Below are 16,200 nucleotides of genomic sequence, written 5' to 3'. Positions count from 1 at the left end.
TAGAGATTTTAAGATAGTATAACATTGGCAGATATATTTATTGAGTGCTCTAGAGACACTCCAGTAAAGTATTTTGCAGTATCTATAAAAGGTTTAATGTGAGATAACATTAAATTATCTTAGTATACATTGAAGATAGAATCTTAATATTACTCAATATTATCACCCGCATATATTTACGTCATTCAATAAAATACTGTGTCTTTGCTTAGTAGAAAAAAAATATATCAGAAATATATATATATACATGGTGTCCCAAAGCACCCTTGACAACGCTTGTGAGCAGGTAGAGCACAGCAAACTGAACAGAAAGGTCCTGTACCACGAGCGTTGTCAAGGGTGCTTTGGGACACCCTGTATAATAAAAGGTATAATTACAGAAAAGTAATAAATGATGGCTTTATAATTCTATTTTCTATATTTTTATAATTGGATATCAAAAATTGGATTCCACAGCGTCTTTCGAAGAAACGTTAAATATGTAATATATAAAATATTATGCTTTGCAATAAAAAAAGTACATATCGCGTGCGATTAAAGTACATTTAATAATGATAACAGAAAGAAATTGATATCATCATGCACACAAATAGAACGCATACAAGCATTTAAAACACTTTACTGCTACTGACAAGTATATCGTGTCTATATCGCGTATGAGGAGTCAGTAATAGTCAATAATCCCCGACAGTTAAAGATAATTATCAAGTAGTGTCACGATTTATTCTATTTAGACTTTAATTTACAGCTACTTTTATTAATTCTCAGTGTGAAAAAGCAAAATGAAAGTAGCTATCGTTGGTGGTGGAGTCGTCGGATTAACGACGGCCGTAATTGCACAAAATGGATCTCTTCGTAATGCTGATATAACGGTTTTGGCTTCGGATTATGATGATATTGTCAGTTATGTAGCTGCAGGAATTTTTAGAGTTGGTGCTTCATTCGGTAGTTATAACGAGGAGAAAGTAACGAAGTAAATAATAAGTTTTCTATTTTACCAACATATCTATCTTGTGTTTCGTTAAAAAAATTAGTATAAAATATATATCTATATATATATTATATATATAATATATATGTATATATATATATATATATAATAATATTTTTATGAATGTGTATGTTCTATTTCTCAAACAAATTTTAAAATTATAATTTTTCTCACCAAAGATATGTGTATGTCTTATTCTAAAAATCTCTGTTATAAAAAACTAACATAAAAGATATAATAATGTGAATAATATATATACAGTCTGCGGCGAAAATCATGGTATAACGGTATAAACCGAAAAAGGGATGATTCAGGGATATAAAAATAAACCGAAAATGTAGAATGTAAAACTCTTTCTCCATGAAACTTCATTTTCGAGAAATTCTATTTAAAAAAATAAAAAGATTGTAATACTTTACACGCGCATTAAAACTTAAGTCATTGAAGTTTTAAAAGACTGAAATATGTTGTTGGTTTTCCAATTTTTAAAGCTATTTTTCTCGAAGTCTCGCACAAAGAATATTTATTCTACATTTTCTCTCTTATCTATCTATTCGAGATATATCTATTTATTCCCGCTTGCATCACGATTTTTTTATCGCATTCTATATATTTATAATCAATAATTTTTCGAGAAAATGGATAAAAGATTCTTACGAATTTTACGACGACATTCGAAAATCCGATCTTGCCTCTTATGCTGGAGTGACTAATATTTCTGGATATATATTCGCTAATTCATCTCCACATACTGTTCAGGTAAAGATTGATTAAAAAGTTATTCTTTTATCAATAATTAAGTTAAAGATTTATAAGAATAAATCAGAATTATTTCGTAAGAATTTCGTCGATGAAGATTTATAGCAAGAGCATATAATATATATATATATATATAGCGTCAATTTGTACTGATTAATTTAACTACTTCGATTAGAACCGTTGGCTTGAAAGTGTAGTCCCGGTATACAGAAGAGCGACAGAGGAGGAATTTCAATTAGTTAATGGCAATTGGAAATATGGATCATTTTTTTCGACTCTCCTTACACAAAGCAATTTATATCTTCCATGGATTAAGCGAAAGTAAATGACATGCTGTAATTATGGACAATCGAGAAATTTTCATGGTTTCAATTATTTATCTTGCCACAGATTGCTAATAGACGGAGTTACGTTTAAACAAAGAAAACTAAATTCCCTCAAGGAACTAACTGGCGAATTTGACATCGTAATAAATTGCACTGGGCTTGGAGCACGTAAATTATGCGATGATAGACGTCTCGTTTCTATACGCGGTCAAGTGCTCAAAGTATATTATCATCTTTTGCTTTCAAACTTTGCTTATTGATCTTGATTGATACTTCTTTTACTTTTTATTTATGCAGGTAAAAGCACCGTGGATCAAGACTTTCTTTTACGGCGAGCTCGACACTTATGTTATACCAGGTTTCCATGGCATGGTTACTCTAGGTGGATCGAGAAGCTTCGATTCCGAAAATATAAGATTATGTCCATACGAATCCGTAGCGATTCGCGAAAGATGTGAAACATTGGTTCCATCTTTGAAAGATGCGGAACTCTTGCAACAAAAAGTCGGTTTACGACCACATAGAGAAGGCGGTGTTAGAATTGGAGAGGGAAATATCGTTAACAATGGTTGCTCTAATAAAACCATAGTCAGTACTTGGACAGTAAAAAGAGTTACGTATTAATTCACAAATTGACTGCATCATATTTTTTTTTTTGCAGATCGTACATAACTATGGACATGGTGGTTACGGAGTTTGTATGGCACCAGGAACTGCTATTGCGACCGTCGACACAGTCATCGAATTTCATAAAGCTACCTGCTCCAAAATATAATTGCTATAATATAAAATTTTTGTTCGGTTTTGTATGTTACAGAAAAACGTTCTTCTCTACCTGCAAATGGATATATTCTTTATTAACGAATTTGCATACGAAAGTTAATGATCTAATACTGCGCGGTATTGTTTACTGAAATGCACTTACAATCAGAATTTCTGAAGATTTGTTATCAGATGTGAGATACACGTTTATTCCGCTGATCGAAAGACGCAATGAAGTTTTTTTTTTTCAAAGCAATTTAAATCCTAACAATTCACAAATCCTGACAATTCAATTAAAAAGCTTTTTTTTATCAATAATTAAGTTAAAGATTTATAAGAATAAATCAGAATTATTTCGTAAGAATTTCGTCGATGAAGATTTATAGCAAGAGCATATAATATATATATATATATATAGCGTCAATTTGTACTGATTAATTTAACTACTTCGATTAGAACCGTTGGCTTGAAAGTGTAGTCCCGGTATACAGAAGAGCGACAGAGGAGGAATTTCAATTAGTTAATGGCAATTGGAAATATGGATCATTTTTTTCGACTCTCCTTACACAAAGCAATTTATATCTTCCATGGATTAAGCGAAAGTAAATGACATGCTGTAATTATGGACAATCGAGAAATTTTCATGGTTTCAATTATTTATCTTGCCACAGATTGCTAATAGACGGAGTTACGTTTAAACAAAGAAAACTAAATTCCCTCAAGGAACTAACTGGCGAATTTGACATCGTAATAAATTGCACTGGGCTTGGAGCACGTAAATTATGCGATGATAGACGTCTCGTTTCTATACGCGGTCAAGTGCTCAAAGTATATTATCATCTTTTGCTTTCAAACTTTGCTTATTGATCTTGATTGATACTTCTTTTACTTTTTATTTATGCAGGTAAAAGCACCGTGGATCAAGACTTTCTTTTACGGCGAGCTCGACACTTATGTTATACCAGGTTTCCATGGCATGGTTACTCTAGGTGGATCGAGAAGCTTCGATTCCGAAAATATAAGATTATGTCCATACGAATCCGTAGCGATTCGCGAAAGATGTGAAACATTGGTTCCATCTTTGAAAGATGCGGAACTCTTGCAACAAAAAGTCGGTTTACGACCACATAGAGAAGGCGGTGTTAGAATTGGAGAGGGAAATATCGTTAACAATGGTTGCTCTAATAAAACCATAGTCAGTACTTGGACAGTAAAAAGAGTTACGTATTAATTCACAAATTGACTGCATCATATTTTTTTTTTTGCAGATCGTACATAACTATGGACATGGTGGTTACGGAGTTTGTATGGCACCAGGAACTGCTATTGCGACCGTCGACACAGTCATCGAATTTCATAAAGCTACCTGCTCCAAAATATAATTGCTATAATATAAAATTTTTGTTCGGTTTTGTATGTTACAGAAAAACGTTCTTCTCTACCTGCAAATGGATATATTCTTTATTAACGAATTTGCATACGAAAGTTAATGATCTAATACTGCGCGGTATTGTTTACTGAAATGCACTTACAATCAGAATTTCTGAAGATTTGTTATCAGATGTGAGATACACGTTTATTCCGCTGATCGAAAGACGCAATGAAGTTTTTTTTTTTTCAAAGCAATTTAAATCCTAACAATTCAATTAAAAAGCTTTTTTTTTATTTATACAATTATTGTTGTATCGAGCATATGTTGCCTATCGATCAATTATTTCGCGAGATGCATATAAGATGAGAAGTTTGATATTAATTGCGTCTACGAATGTATGTAATGTAAAGAAGCTCATAAACTTATAAATGTCATATCGTAAATTAACATGTTCGATTATTTATCGAGCGTTAAAACGATATCGTCAAATTATAATTATATTACTGTAGAAAAAAAAAATCATTACATCAGCCCACTCGAGTGCTATTTCTTGCCGGGTTTTACATTCTTCCGAGGTGGTGCTCCCCATCTCAATGCACTGCTATCGACTGTAAGACGTGGCCTCTTGTATTGGCTGCTTTTTATATGTTCTTCCACTAATTTGGGTGTGACACAAATAACGTGTTGTCCTTTCCAATATTTAACCATGTTCATACTTTGTAACGTCGATATGATATCGGTTTGCGAGATGCTGGTCATTTGACTGTAAACAAATTCGTATCTCTTTATGTTCTTGAAATAATTGATTACTAATAACATATATTTAATGTTTTACCTAAGATCTTTAATACTAAGCGTTCCTCTAAAATCTCGAAGAATTTCCAACAGAATCCAACTCCAATAACTACGATAAGACAACTTTCCTAAGTCGCTTAAAGGTTTCTCTGGACTGCCAACTGTTTGTTCAATTCTGCTTAATTCATAGCTAAAAGCTATCAATAATTTGCCATAGCCTTGTCTTTGAAAAGGTGGCAGAGTTAAGATACATGCCACATTATTACCATCAGGTGATTCTTTTTCCTGAAAACAGAAGATAAGTTATGATAGTTTTATAAGATTGATTACATATAAATTACAAAATATTTAAAATAAGTCTTAAGAGAGAGACAGTCGAGACAAAAAATTTAAATAATGCAAATAAATAGTACTTTTAGAAAAGATGCAAAATATAAACATTTTTTTCATTAATTTTTTGAAAATTTTAGTGAAGTCGGCGAGAAAATCTGTATTTTTTGGTGCTAATACTTAGAGGGTATTTACTTAAGCATACCTTTGAAAAATAACCGACTAAATGTGCACCATGCTTATCCACCTCACACAAAATGTAAAAAAGAAACGGCTCTACATCAAAATAAAGCGTTTTATGATCCAGGAATAATTTAGCTAGCAAACACAGATTCTGACAATATATCTTGTGTTCCCTGCCATCTACTTCCCAAATACTTAATGTTCCTTTTCGGTAGATTTCTTTTCCAACTGGTTGTCTATGAGTGCATTCACTCTAAAACAAAAAATATATCAATCATATACATACAGACTCCTAATAAAAGTTCAACAAATATATATAATAGTTAATTATATAAATAGTTCTTCCATATTTTACCATATGATATCTGTATGTTTTTTCGAGACGCATATACTTTAAGCAGTATTCGCAAATCCAAAGCTTTGGTTGCTTGCCATATTCTTCTGGATATGGACTGAAATACCATGTGTCAATCTCGTACTTGCCTAGAAACAAACTTCTGAAAATCATGAGATTCTTTTTGCATTAATTGGATTATAGTAATGATTATAAAAGTGGTACAATAATACTTACCGATCTGTATTCTATCTATGTACTTGACTTTTGTTATAGCTTCATGTTCTTTCTCTAGTGCAGCTGTAGTAGGGTCCATTTCTGCATAAGTCTAAAAATAATAAAAATACACATTTGTCAAATATAATACTAATACCAAGAAATTAATAATAAAACTTCTGCTTATGTGTGTAATAATATTAATTTTTGGTATAAATTTATTCTTTACCTTTTGTACATGATTAATCTCATCATGTCGCCTTTTCTGATTTCTAGTAATTTTGCGATCAGATGAGTCTGCTAATAGATCAGTCCCAGAATTTCTATCATGCCGCTCTATTTCACTCATGTCAAATCTGCTGGACATAATTCTGTCACGAGGTACCCATTCATCCAATCTTCTGTTGTGTCCTTCATAGTGCACATAGTATTCATAGTGATTTTCATTCTCATTGTAACGTGTTTGGATAATTTCAGCAGGATCTATAGAATAATAAGATAACAAATGTAATAATATCAAAAAGAGATAAACAATCATCTAATATTCATTTTTTGTTTAAAAATAATATAATTCCAATAAAGTAATGTATACATATTAACTTTACAATTTAAATTTCTTTCATTATAGCAATATTTCATAATGACAAGAAACTAATTAGATATAATGTGTGCTTCAGTTCTTCAAAAATCTTGACAAATATTATCGATAAAAAGCCAGAAATATAACGTAGGAGCAACAACTATTTACGAAATAATAAACAGTGCAAACCATTAATAATTATCAGCTTTTTGTATGAAAACAAAATTTGAAGAAACTTTGCGAATTTAGTCATCTGCACTGGTATACAAAAGCTCTATATAACTATACATATAAATGAAATTATTTAAATGTTAAAACACATAATATAAATATCTCGATCGATATTAAATATTTGATATTGATATTATCTCAAAATCAATTTATTAAAATATACATTGATTATCTCATCATCAAAATATTTATATTAACCCTTTACACTTGGATAATTTTACATTTAGCAGGCTTTTAATCAGTGTACACTACGCAGTGCAAATGATCGGCATTCGTTAGTAATTATCGATCTTACGCACGCCAGGAGTCGTCGGATCTGCGAACGAGATAGTGCTCGCCTATATCGAGCGGCAACTCCTCGAGACTGTCCGCGTCATCGCCGGAGCCCTTCCCGCCATTCGTCAACGTATTCTCGCGCTTCTCTTGCTTCACCATTGTCTCCCTCGCTGTATTGCAACCGTCCTTATTTCTCTGTTCGGATTCGGCCATAATTTCGGTTGCAATTCACGCGTCACGAGAATCACATTCGCCAACAAAAACCGTCCAAAAATAGCCGAACATTGCACAGGTTGACGCAACGATACAGTTAAACACCTATGCACGCGACTACGGTCTGCGGTCAACTACGGTTTACCATACATGATGCATTATACATAGAAGCGCGCCATGATTCTATTTTTTCCACGCATGCGCAGTAGCTTAAAGCAAAAAAAAAATACGTACGCATCTTATTGACTTACATATTATATGGTAGACACTGTAGGCACTAGATCCGCGCGTTATAGGGAATAAAATAAGAAACTTCAAACTTGGGGCGATGTGTGTGTGGCTCCGGGTAGCAAGTCGCGGACTGGTAATCACCAGGGGGTTGATTGTGTATTTTGAAACGATGTGAAAATTATAAAAATGAGGGAATTCACTAGAGTATGATTTAATTTATCGAAATCTAGTAAATCTGTTCACTTTTGTAATTTTCACTTTGTTTCAAGAGACACAATCGATTCCCAGATCCCGAGTTCGAACCCGTTTGAACCCCATCCCCCATATGACTCTTAAAGGCCATTGCACGTGAAAAAATTTTAGTCGTAATCGTAAAGTTGTAAGCAAATCAACCAATGACAATTAAACATTCTTATTATATTGCTAGAATGTTTGATTATGATTGATCGATTTGCTTACGGCCTTACGATTACGATTAAAACTTTCTCATGTGCAATGGCCTTAAAAAGTTTGAAAAAGATTATTAAAATATTTCAGAATAAGTATAAGTACGATATATGTGCGTTTAATAGATAAGATAATTATCTATTAAACGCACATATATCGAGGTCTCTTACATGCGAGAGGCTTTTATTCCTTTATTATATAATATTTCACAAGTATATGTGCCATATTACCATAGAAAATAAAACTTTGACACGATATAACACACAATATCACATGATTGGCTATCATGGCTATCACAAAGAAATTTTCGGGACTTTTAGAATTCTCTATTTGATAGCCAATCATGTAATACGTGTGTTATATTGTGTCATTTGTGTTAACTATTTCTTTCGTCAGGAAGAGACAAAGATTCTGATTCTGTTTTATATAAATATAAACTTTCCTAGAATCGTTAAGCATTCAATTATGCGAGTTGATCATTCCGTGAACATTACGGCGTAGGTGCGAATGAGAGAGAAAGAGATTTTGTTATTAATTTCTCTTCTTTTTTATCTCGCCACCAAAGTATTGTAGATATAAAAGCCGCTAAACAAATGTATCCGACAAATCGCTCTCGCTCTCTCTCTCTCTTTCTTTTTCATTTTTCGTGTGATCCTCCGAAAAAATTTATTTTATACGAGAGAATTCGTTTTATACATGTATACTAGAGTTTAGAACGCGCGATTTGATATTTGAATTTCGCGCCAAAAAGGATAGCGCCACGCTCGACGACCGCGCATGTGCGATAGAAGTGTCTAGTGGGAGAAGGCAGGCAGGGATGAGAGGCGGCTAGCGGAGAGTTGAAGTTGAGCGCAGATGCTGCAAACGCTTTGTCCGGTGAACGTGGTGAATGGTGTACGTCGGTGCTGGGAAGCCGCGCGCGCGTCCGTGAGAGTTCGTGGAAGTCTCCGTATTCGCGATGGACGGCCGTTCGGCGATACCTGTTGCACGACCCGGTCCGGGACCCCGGCACGTCTCGGACGCCCATCGTCGACCTTTCTAAGGTGTTTCACCGGCGCCGGTGACTCGGGGGAGGTGAAGGATGCACCGCCGCTACAGTGTGCACGCGTGTGCGACGCGCGACAACGGAGTGTGTGTGTGTGTGTGTACATGTGTGCGCGCTAACAGTCGCGTCAATCGTCAACGCGCGATCCTTTACGTCTCGCACCGCGTTGCAGCAGCGGTTGCGTGTCGGAGTCGAGGATCTGAGAATCGCATACCGGCGCGAAACGATCTCGCTCGCGCGCGCGCGTGCAAAACCGACGAAGTATGGGAATCATGCAAAGTCGCGGTGGCGAGAGCGATGGCGGTGTTCGCGAGGTATTCGTCGGCGGTGTCAAGGCCGGCGTGCCTCATCACTCGTGTCAACCCAGCCTGGGCATGGGCAGCCTGGGCGGACCTCACACACGCAGCGGCAGCGTACGCAGCGCGCCGAGACAACCGATGCCGGACGCGATCGAGCTCGAGAGGCGTTTCACCAAAGTGCTGGTGAGTACGCGGACAAAAAAAGAGAACTGCTTCTCTATCTCTCTCCCTTTCGTTCGTTCCAATCGTAGCTAATAAATGATAAGGAGTAAGACTTTGTCATCTGTTCTGCGCTCGCAACATTACTCTGCAGCGAATCTCGTTTTGGCAATTCGGATAAATGTCTGTGTATACTCTGGAAATATAATTTCGTCATATCCATACAGAAATCTGAAATTTAAAAATTATACGTTATTGATAAAAAATTATGTAAAAAGAGTTTGATTGTTTTTAAATAATATTAGCGAGAATCATTCCGAATTAATATTTTACGGTGGGCTGCCATTTTAAATGAATATTCATGCGCGCGATATTCATTTCAGATAAAAGCATGATTAGAAAATATTTTAGAAGCAATAATATAAATATATAAAATATAAACGATAAATAAAAATAAGTATATAATAAAAAACGATAAATAAAAATTTCTTCGCATTTGCACGTAAATAATTGCGTTTAACGTTGATATTTCTTGATATTAATTTTGATACTTGTTCTTTAATGATTTCAATATTTTTAGAAATATACAATATAAGTATTTGTGTATCATAAATCTGCTTGTTATATTTATTAATATATTAACAGAAGCAAAATATGCATTGACATATTTTTAATTATTTACACTAATTATACTAATGACAGTAATTAAACATATGTATTATTAAGTAAATTGAACAATATATTTGATAAATTTATCCGACGAATTAAGAAGATCACTAAATTCATAAGAAATCTCTTTAAAAGAGAGATCTGTTTTTATAATATTTGACAAAACTTTTAGATTTTAAATTTTTTGCGAAAGTACCTGAGATTTGTCAAAATTCATATTATATTTTTTCACTGTACATTAGTTTTATTCATGAATATACAAATAACCGAGCTATCCATGTGACTGTTAATTGTCTCGACATCCGAATATTCCCGATGACCAATTAAGGCACGCATTCGGCGCGTGTCTCGTGAACGAACGTACGGCATAATGAACCCTTCACAATATCATATTTCTTTGATCAGGATGCTTAAAAAGAATCGGAATCTAATTACGTGAAACCACAATTTTATATAGGGCGTTAATTGGGAATGAATTCAATGAATTTAAAATTTAAAACTCTTTAAGCAAAGTTCTTTCTTCATTCTTTTTTAAATTGCAAATTACAAATACCCTCCCCTGCAGATGCCTATTTTAAAAGCATTTGTTATAAAGTTTTTTATATATTCCATTTTTATAATCCATTTCATCGCATGAATAAAAAACAAACATAAAATAAAACTATAACATTTGGTTTAAATTGAACTTTAAATTTCTCTCTCTTTCTCTCTCACTCACTCATTCACTCACTCACTTACTCACTCACTCACTCACTCACTCTCACGCATACACACACACATACACATACAAGATGCTTCATATATACTCTGATAAACTTAGGTTTTTATTTTTATTCTTTGAAATTGACAGATTATTAGCAATAGCGCACTAATTTCTTAAAAGTCTATATCTCTTTTATATGGATAATAATCAGCTGATACACTATTATAAACAGCACTTTTTAGTAAAATTGATGACATAATTTTGGAAACATTTTATAACGTGTATTTTATAGACCTCTCGACACTAGAAAAAAAATGCATTTGAATTTTTCTTTTTTTTTTTTTTCTCACATATCGATATTTATATCAGCAAATTTTATCGTGCACCATTGCATTTATAACCGCAAAAAATATGTTAAAATTTCCTTCTTGATTGACGGGTTTTATTTGGATTTGACAATCTTGTGATATGAGTTTTTTAATTTAAGTTCTTTCGCCAACTCTGCTACAATGTTTTGATGCCCGAATTAAATCGAGATAAAGTTGTTTCGGATGACAAATATTCATTATGAATATTTCAACACTGATAATGATGTGAAATGCTTCATAGTGGATATTGAAAAAATTTCATTATAAAAATATTGATAAAGAAGATGATTTAATCTAAACGACAATGTTTTGCTAATAAATAGCTAATATATTATTGGTTATAAATTTCTATTTTTATGATTCATCTCATTCTGAAAATTAAACACGAACTAAATACCAGAGCGATAAATGAAGAATACCATTGCTATATATAATAATTAAAATCTATTTACAAGCATTATTTTTTAATTATATGTTAATATTCCAAAATTAACTCTTCTTTTATGAAGTTTTTGCCCAGCTAGGAATCCGTTTTCTTAAAGGAAATTTCACTTTTATAGTGATAAGCAGTTATAAATATAGCAGTTTTTTTAAATTAAGTTTTAAAAATGCAAGGAATTGTATTCCTCTAGTCTTTAATTTTACATAGATTTCAATAAAATTTTGAATAAAATTTTAATTTAAGTTCTTATGTGTGTATGTGATTAGATATTCAATAACCTGAAACAACAATATTCTGAAACATAAAGAAATTATGAAAAAAAGTTTATTGAGAAATGATAAAAACACAAATTGGTCAAATAATGTTTTAAAATTAGCTTTGATAATTTCAGATACATTATAGAATAGTCAATATGCTTAAATCTGTGATAAATATTGATCAATGGCAACGAGACACAAGTTAGTGGCCCTTTTCCATTGCATGCAAACTTTAATTTGATTACACAGTGGAGTGAGAGGTGTGCAGCGGATAGCACGCATTTTCGTTCAGCTGCGGATCGGTATGACATGAGAGCACATGAGAGATCGTATTTATCTTTATCGCCTCGAGGTGTAACATAATAAGTGGATTGGTATCAACACGTGTGGGGTTTGTAACTTATAGCATGACTAAATATCTCTGAACTCGGATACATTGTGCTTGGGTCACGAGACTTGCCTGCAATCATACCTTGTTTGCAAAGACGCTTTTATTTAATTTATATTATTGAACCGTTATATATATATATATTATATCAGTAGTATTGATAGTAGAATTCTCTGGAATATGTGACGAGAAGAAGAAAAAAGATAGATGAAAAATTGATATAAAACTTAGTAAAACGAGATGTATATATTATATTTTTTTGAAAGATTTATGCTTCTTATTTCTGATAAATGGCATACTGAAAAAAAATTTTGGGTAAATTTAAATCAACTTGGGTCAATTGTAAGATACATTTAGTAATGCATCATTATGAATCTTTAGTTATTATTACTAATTGTATATAATAATAATAACAAAACGTTTGGTAATAATTACAAACATTTCAAAAGGGCAATTTCGGGTTTAGTCGCGCCTATTAAATCAGCCTATTAATTAAATTATTTTGTCAGAATTATCTATATGTTTAGTTGAAACTATTTCGACAGTCCTAGGCAATTTTGATCAAGGCTGGATTATTATATCCAATTGTAAGCAATCTTTTTTTTTTATGCAGTGTGAAAATATGGAATATATAGTTGGAAATGTAGAATCATAAAAATGTGCAAGAGTGAGGGTCAATAGAGGGCAAGATACAAAACAAACGCAGATCATTGGTGTTGCCGCGAACCCTGGTTTTATACAATTAAATGTTTTTATTCGTATCGCGACACGCCCGTTTACGGTCTCGTAATTCTGCTGTCTCGCTTTTACGATGCGTCACGATATAATGCCATTTTTACAAGCTTGATACTATGAACCATATCGTGATACAATGAAATAGATGATTAATTACAGAAATTGACTATAACTTAAGTTAAGAGGTTATTAACTCCTTTTTTTCTTTATTTTACTATGACTTTTACTCGAATTTAATCGTTTTATCATATTATTTTCTATTAAATTGTGAATACAATGGGGTGAATACGTATTCTGGCAAATAAATGCTGGATTCAAAAAAAAAATCGGAGAATTTATAATTTAATTTCAATTTCCTTATACATTTAAAAAGAATTATTGATAAATGAAAATAAAAACGTAATACATAAAATTATAATTAATAAAATCAGTTTGGCAATATATATTCTTTAATTTTGATAGTCACTTCGTATAAATTTTGTATATTTACTATTGACGATGTAAGAACTAATCACATATATAAGCTACAATTGCAGTTCAGGTTTAATTGAGTTTACAAGTCAAAACACGTATGAATTATTATAACTATTAACCTATATCTTGAAAATGATCAAACGCTAAATTAATTGATGATAAAATCCAAGATCAAGCGATGCTCATCCGACACGCCTTGAGCAAAAGGTCGATATCTTGAATTGTCTTATCGCGGTTTAATCGAAATTCCACATAGCGGTGATTGCATAGCTCGATTGTGCTTTTGGCCTTTCATTATATATAGTATTTGATAAAGGCATGATATTTCTTGCACAGAAAAAAATGTATATATATATTTCATGCTATCCGTAAATCATTTATATTTGGTATCAGATTAGTGAGAGATAAAATTAATGAATTTTCTGGAATCTTCTTTCTCGTAGAACAAAATATTAAAAGGTCGAAAGAGCTTGTGTGTTTAAAAAAAGGTAGAGAGAAAGGAGGAAGAGAGAGAAAGAGACAGATGACGAAGGTGAAGAAGGACATGGCACGCCTACGAGCAACGACTCTTACCAAATAAGATTCGATTGTGCATCGTGGTATTGCCAACGTCGTGGCAACGACGAACATATCGTAAACAACAAGTCTTCCCTTTAGCTTGTATTAACTCGACTTTATTCGATTTTCTCTGCCTCTTTCGTCTGACTGTCCCTTCCATCTGGCCATCCTTGGCTCTTGACCTCCGTGACTCTCTATCTTTGTAACCATCGATATAATTCCCCGTATTTCAATACATTGAATCCTTTGTGTGGCCGAATATATCTGCTACTGTATTTTCAACTCATATCTTTGCATATAGAGGTATCTTCATGGATTGATCTCAGGTAGATAAGAGTTTGGAGTTATCGTTCGATAAGCGTATCGTTCTTAATGAATCTGTAGATTTAAATTGAGACAATTGTTCTAATTTGCTACAAATCAAGTTTATTATTTTGGTCGACAAATTATTCGATAAATTATAATTTCATTAATCTCGAGGAGTGAGGTTTTCTCGCTGATTGGTATATTTTCTCTCGGTTATAAATGTAGAAAATTATTGCTGCAAGAAAACATTATTAAAAGCCGCTGGGTAAACTTGAACATGTTTGGTAATACGGATTTGTCTTGCTCATTCGATATTCAGAAAACTGGTAAAATGAAAGGAAAATTATATACAATCGTAATGTACAACACACTGCGTCCATTTCTATTGTTATTTCTCATCACCATTCAAACGTCACTACGAAAATCGATGTTCCTATAACATTGCATGATCCGCTATCCACTTCCGGATATCAACCGCGGAAAAACACAACGTTATCTCTTCAAATTATATCATGAATTAATATTATGTTTGTATATTCTCTTATTCTTGTTTTATAAAATATGTAATTAATGATTTACATTATATAAATGCACTTTTGGACAATTGCTTCTAGAATGTTTCTAATTTCAACCGATTAAAATAATATAAAATGGTCTTTATATGTCATGGAAATACATATATGAAGAGAGAAAAAAAGCGTGTCCTTGATAAACAAATGTAGAAATCTATTTTTAATATCCATATTATATACTAATATACTATTTCTTACGGTTTCTTATACCTATTATACTTTTCTTATATCTTATTCTGTACTTGATTATGTCTCGGTCCTTGATCGCAACACAAAGATATTATTGTCTAGATGAAAATGACGCGGCTCGTGTTTCCAATATCGCACGTGTCAGTACACAATAACGCGAATTACAGTAATGTCAAACTATCTATACGGTGTTTAATTATTAATGATATAACAGGAAAAAAACCTTGAGATTTTTATATACTAAACAGTTTTGCACAAATATATATACATTTTTCGCGAAATCATTTCCGTGTTTAAATTATTTTTATATTTAATATATTTTTAATAATTTGTTATAATTACTTGACGAGGTTTCTTCATAACTTTATGTAATCTACAATTTGCAAAAAAAGTGAAACTTGCAAATTAATTTAAAGACGAAATTTTTAATATTGATATTGCAAATCGATTAATTCTATGATGAGGAAAACATATTTTCCGGCTATATCACTAACCATTAAACATATGATGTATATGGACTCGTATTACACAATGTATTTCGCGCCTTTGTTTGACGTTTATGCACGTGAATACTCACATGAGTTGTTGAGTTAGCGATTATTTATGATTACCGATCGTGTCTTTGCCTCGTTACCCTGTTTGTTCGGATAATTACCTGTTGTTTGCTAATTACGTGTGTAACGAGCTATAAACGTCTATCATCAGTGGCTTAAAATACAAATTACGGCCTACTAGATTGTCACCTAAGTTGGAAAGAGCTTCAATTGACTTCCTGGCTGCTATTTCAATTTATAATGGTGAAAAATAGAACAGATGTATATGTTGGAATGAGTAAATAGTCGAAGAAAAATCTTATTGTAAAATGACAGTTTATACCATCAATGAACTAATTCAAATTAATTTTTTCTATGAATTTTTAATTGTCACACATCATATATATATATATATATATATATATATATATATATATATATACCCTTATATTACTAA

The 16,200-nt window shown here is 32.5% G+C and overlaps 4 protein-coding genes and 1 long non-coding RNA gene across 7 annotated transcripts in view; 3 read left to right on the top strand and 2 right to left on the bottom strand.

The window, feature by feature from the left end:
- Window positions 1–103: 103 nt before the first annotated feature.
- LOC115235115 (D-aspartate oxidase-like) lies at window positions 104–3,086 on the top strand. Its single transcript, XM_029806714.1, has 6 exons — window positions 104–973; window positions 1,627–1,750; window positions 1,926–2,071; window positions 2,141–2,297; window positions 2,374–2,664; window positions 2,738–3,086. The coding sequence occupies exons 1-6, from the start codon at window positions 783–785 to the stop codon at window positions 2,849–2,851; spliced, it is 1,023 nt and encodes a 340-aa protein (XP_029662574.1). The 5' UTR covers window positions 104–782; the 3' UTR covers window positions 2,852–3,086.
- On the bottom strand, window positions 2,670–3,154 carry LOC115235116. The gene is made up of 2 exons (XR_003883982.1): window positions 3,002–3,154; window positions 2,670–2,911 (listed from the first exon to the last, which is right to left on the bottom strand). It is a non-coding gene; the product is annotated as an uncharacterized LOC115235116 (long non-coding RNA).
- Window positions 3,155–3,297: 143 nt separating this feature from the next.
- Window positions 3,298–4,456, top strand: LOC115234847 (D-aspartate oxidase-like; the record flags this gene model as incomplete). The annotated part of the gene is made up of 4 exons (XM_029806194.1): window positions 3,298–3,440; window positions 3,510–3,666; window positions 3,743–4,033; window positions 4,107–4,456. Coding segments are annotated over 4 exons (705 nt in total), but the record flags the coding sequence as incomplete, so codon positions are not given.
- LOC115235114 (histone acetyltransferase KAT8) lies at window positions 4,039–7,507 on the bottom strand. 3 transcript variants are annotated; one of them, XR_003883981.1, is made up of 8 exons: window positions 7,179–7,507; window positions 6,298–6,551; window positions 6,090–6,180; window positions 5,874–6,001; window positions 5,541–5,771; window positions 5,046–5,290; window positions 4,371–4,973; window positions 4,039–4,280 (listed from the first exon to the last, which is right to left on the bottom strand). XR_003883981.1 is itself a non-coding variant. In XM_029806713.1 (8 exons), exons 1-7 carry the CDS (start codon window positions 7,366–7,368, stop codon window positions 4,754–4,756), a joined length of 1,359 nt encoding a protein of 452 aa, XP_029662573.1. In that variant the 5' UTR covers window positions 7,369–7,507; the 3' UTR covers window positions 4,039–4,280; window positions 4,737–4,753. The 3 variants fall into 3 exon arrangements, 2 of the variants coding, with proteins under 2 accessions (XP_029662573.1, XP_029662572.1); XM_029806713.1 differs by having other exon boundaries at window positions 4,737–4,973; XM_029806712.1 differs by having other exon boundaries at window positions 4,046–4,973.
- A 1,637-nt stretch (window positions 7,508–9,144) lies between these two features.
- The window catches only part of LOC115234846 (formin-like protein), an 83,423-nt gene continuing 76,367 nt past the window's right edge, over window positions 9,145–16,200 (top strand). The window contains exon 1 of the mRNA XM_029806193.1: window positions 9,145–9,573. Coding sequence (XP_029662053.1) covers window positions 9,355–9,573 — 219 coding nt within the window. The 5' untranslated portion in view covers window positions 9,145–9,354. The remainder of the gene's footprint in view (window positions 9,574–16,200) is intronic.

This window comes from Formica exsecta, unplaced genomic scaffold (genome assembly GCF_003651465.1).
Source record: "Formica exsecta isolate Colony F162 unplaced genomic scaffold, ASM365146v1 scaffold21, whole genome shotgun sequence".
NCBI classification, from domain to species: domain Eukaryota; kingdom Metazoa; phylum Arthropoda; class Insecta; order Hymenoptera; family Formicidae; genus Formica; species Formica exsecta.
This window is presented reverse-complemented; position numbering and strand designations above follow the sequence as displayed.

What these genes read in the sequence shown, in the direction of transcription:
- LOC115235114 (XM_029806713.1), bottom strand. Translation starts at nt 7,368, where the DNA reads ATGGCCGAATCCGAACAGAGAAATAAGGACGGTTGCAATACAGCGAGG. An exon ending in AGATTAATCATGTACAAAAG is followed by an intron (nt 6,181 to 6,297) that starts GTAAAGAATAAA and finishes TATTATTTTTAG; the next exon opens with ACTTATGCAGAAATGGACCC. An exon ending in CTTAGTATTAAAGATCTTAG is followed by an intron (nt 4,974 to 5,045) that starts GTAAAACATTAA and finishes ATTTGTTTACAG; the next exon opens with TCAAATGACCAGCATCTCGC.
- LOC115235115 (XM_029806714.1), top strand. Translation starts at nt 783, where the DNA reads ATGAAAGTAGCTATCGTTGGTGGTGGAGTCGTCGGATTAACGACGGCC. An exon ending in CATCTCCACATACTGTTCAG is followed by an intron (nt 1,751 to 1,925) that starts GTAAAGATTGAT and finishes TACTTCGATTAG; the next exon opens with AACCGTTGGCTTGAAAGTGT. An exon ending in CTTCCATGGATTAAGCGAAA is followed by an intron (nt 2,072 to 2,140) that starts GTAAATGACATG and finishes ATCTTGCCACAG; the next exon opens with ATTGCTAATAGACGGAGTTA.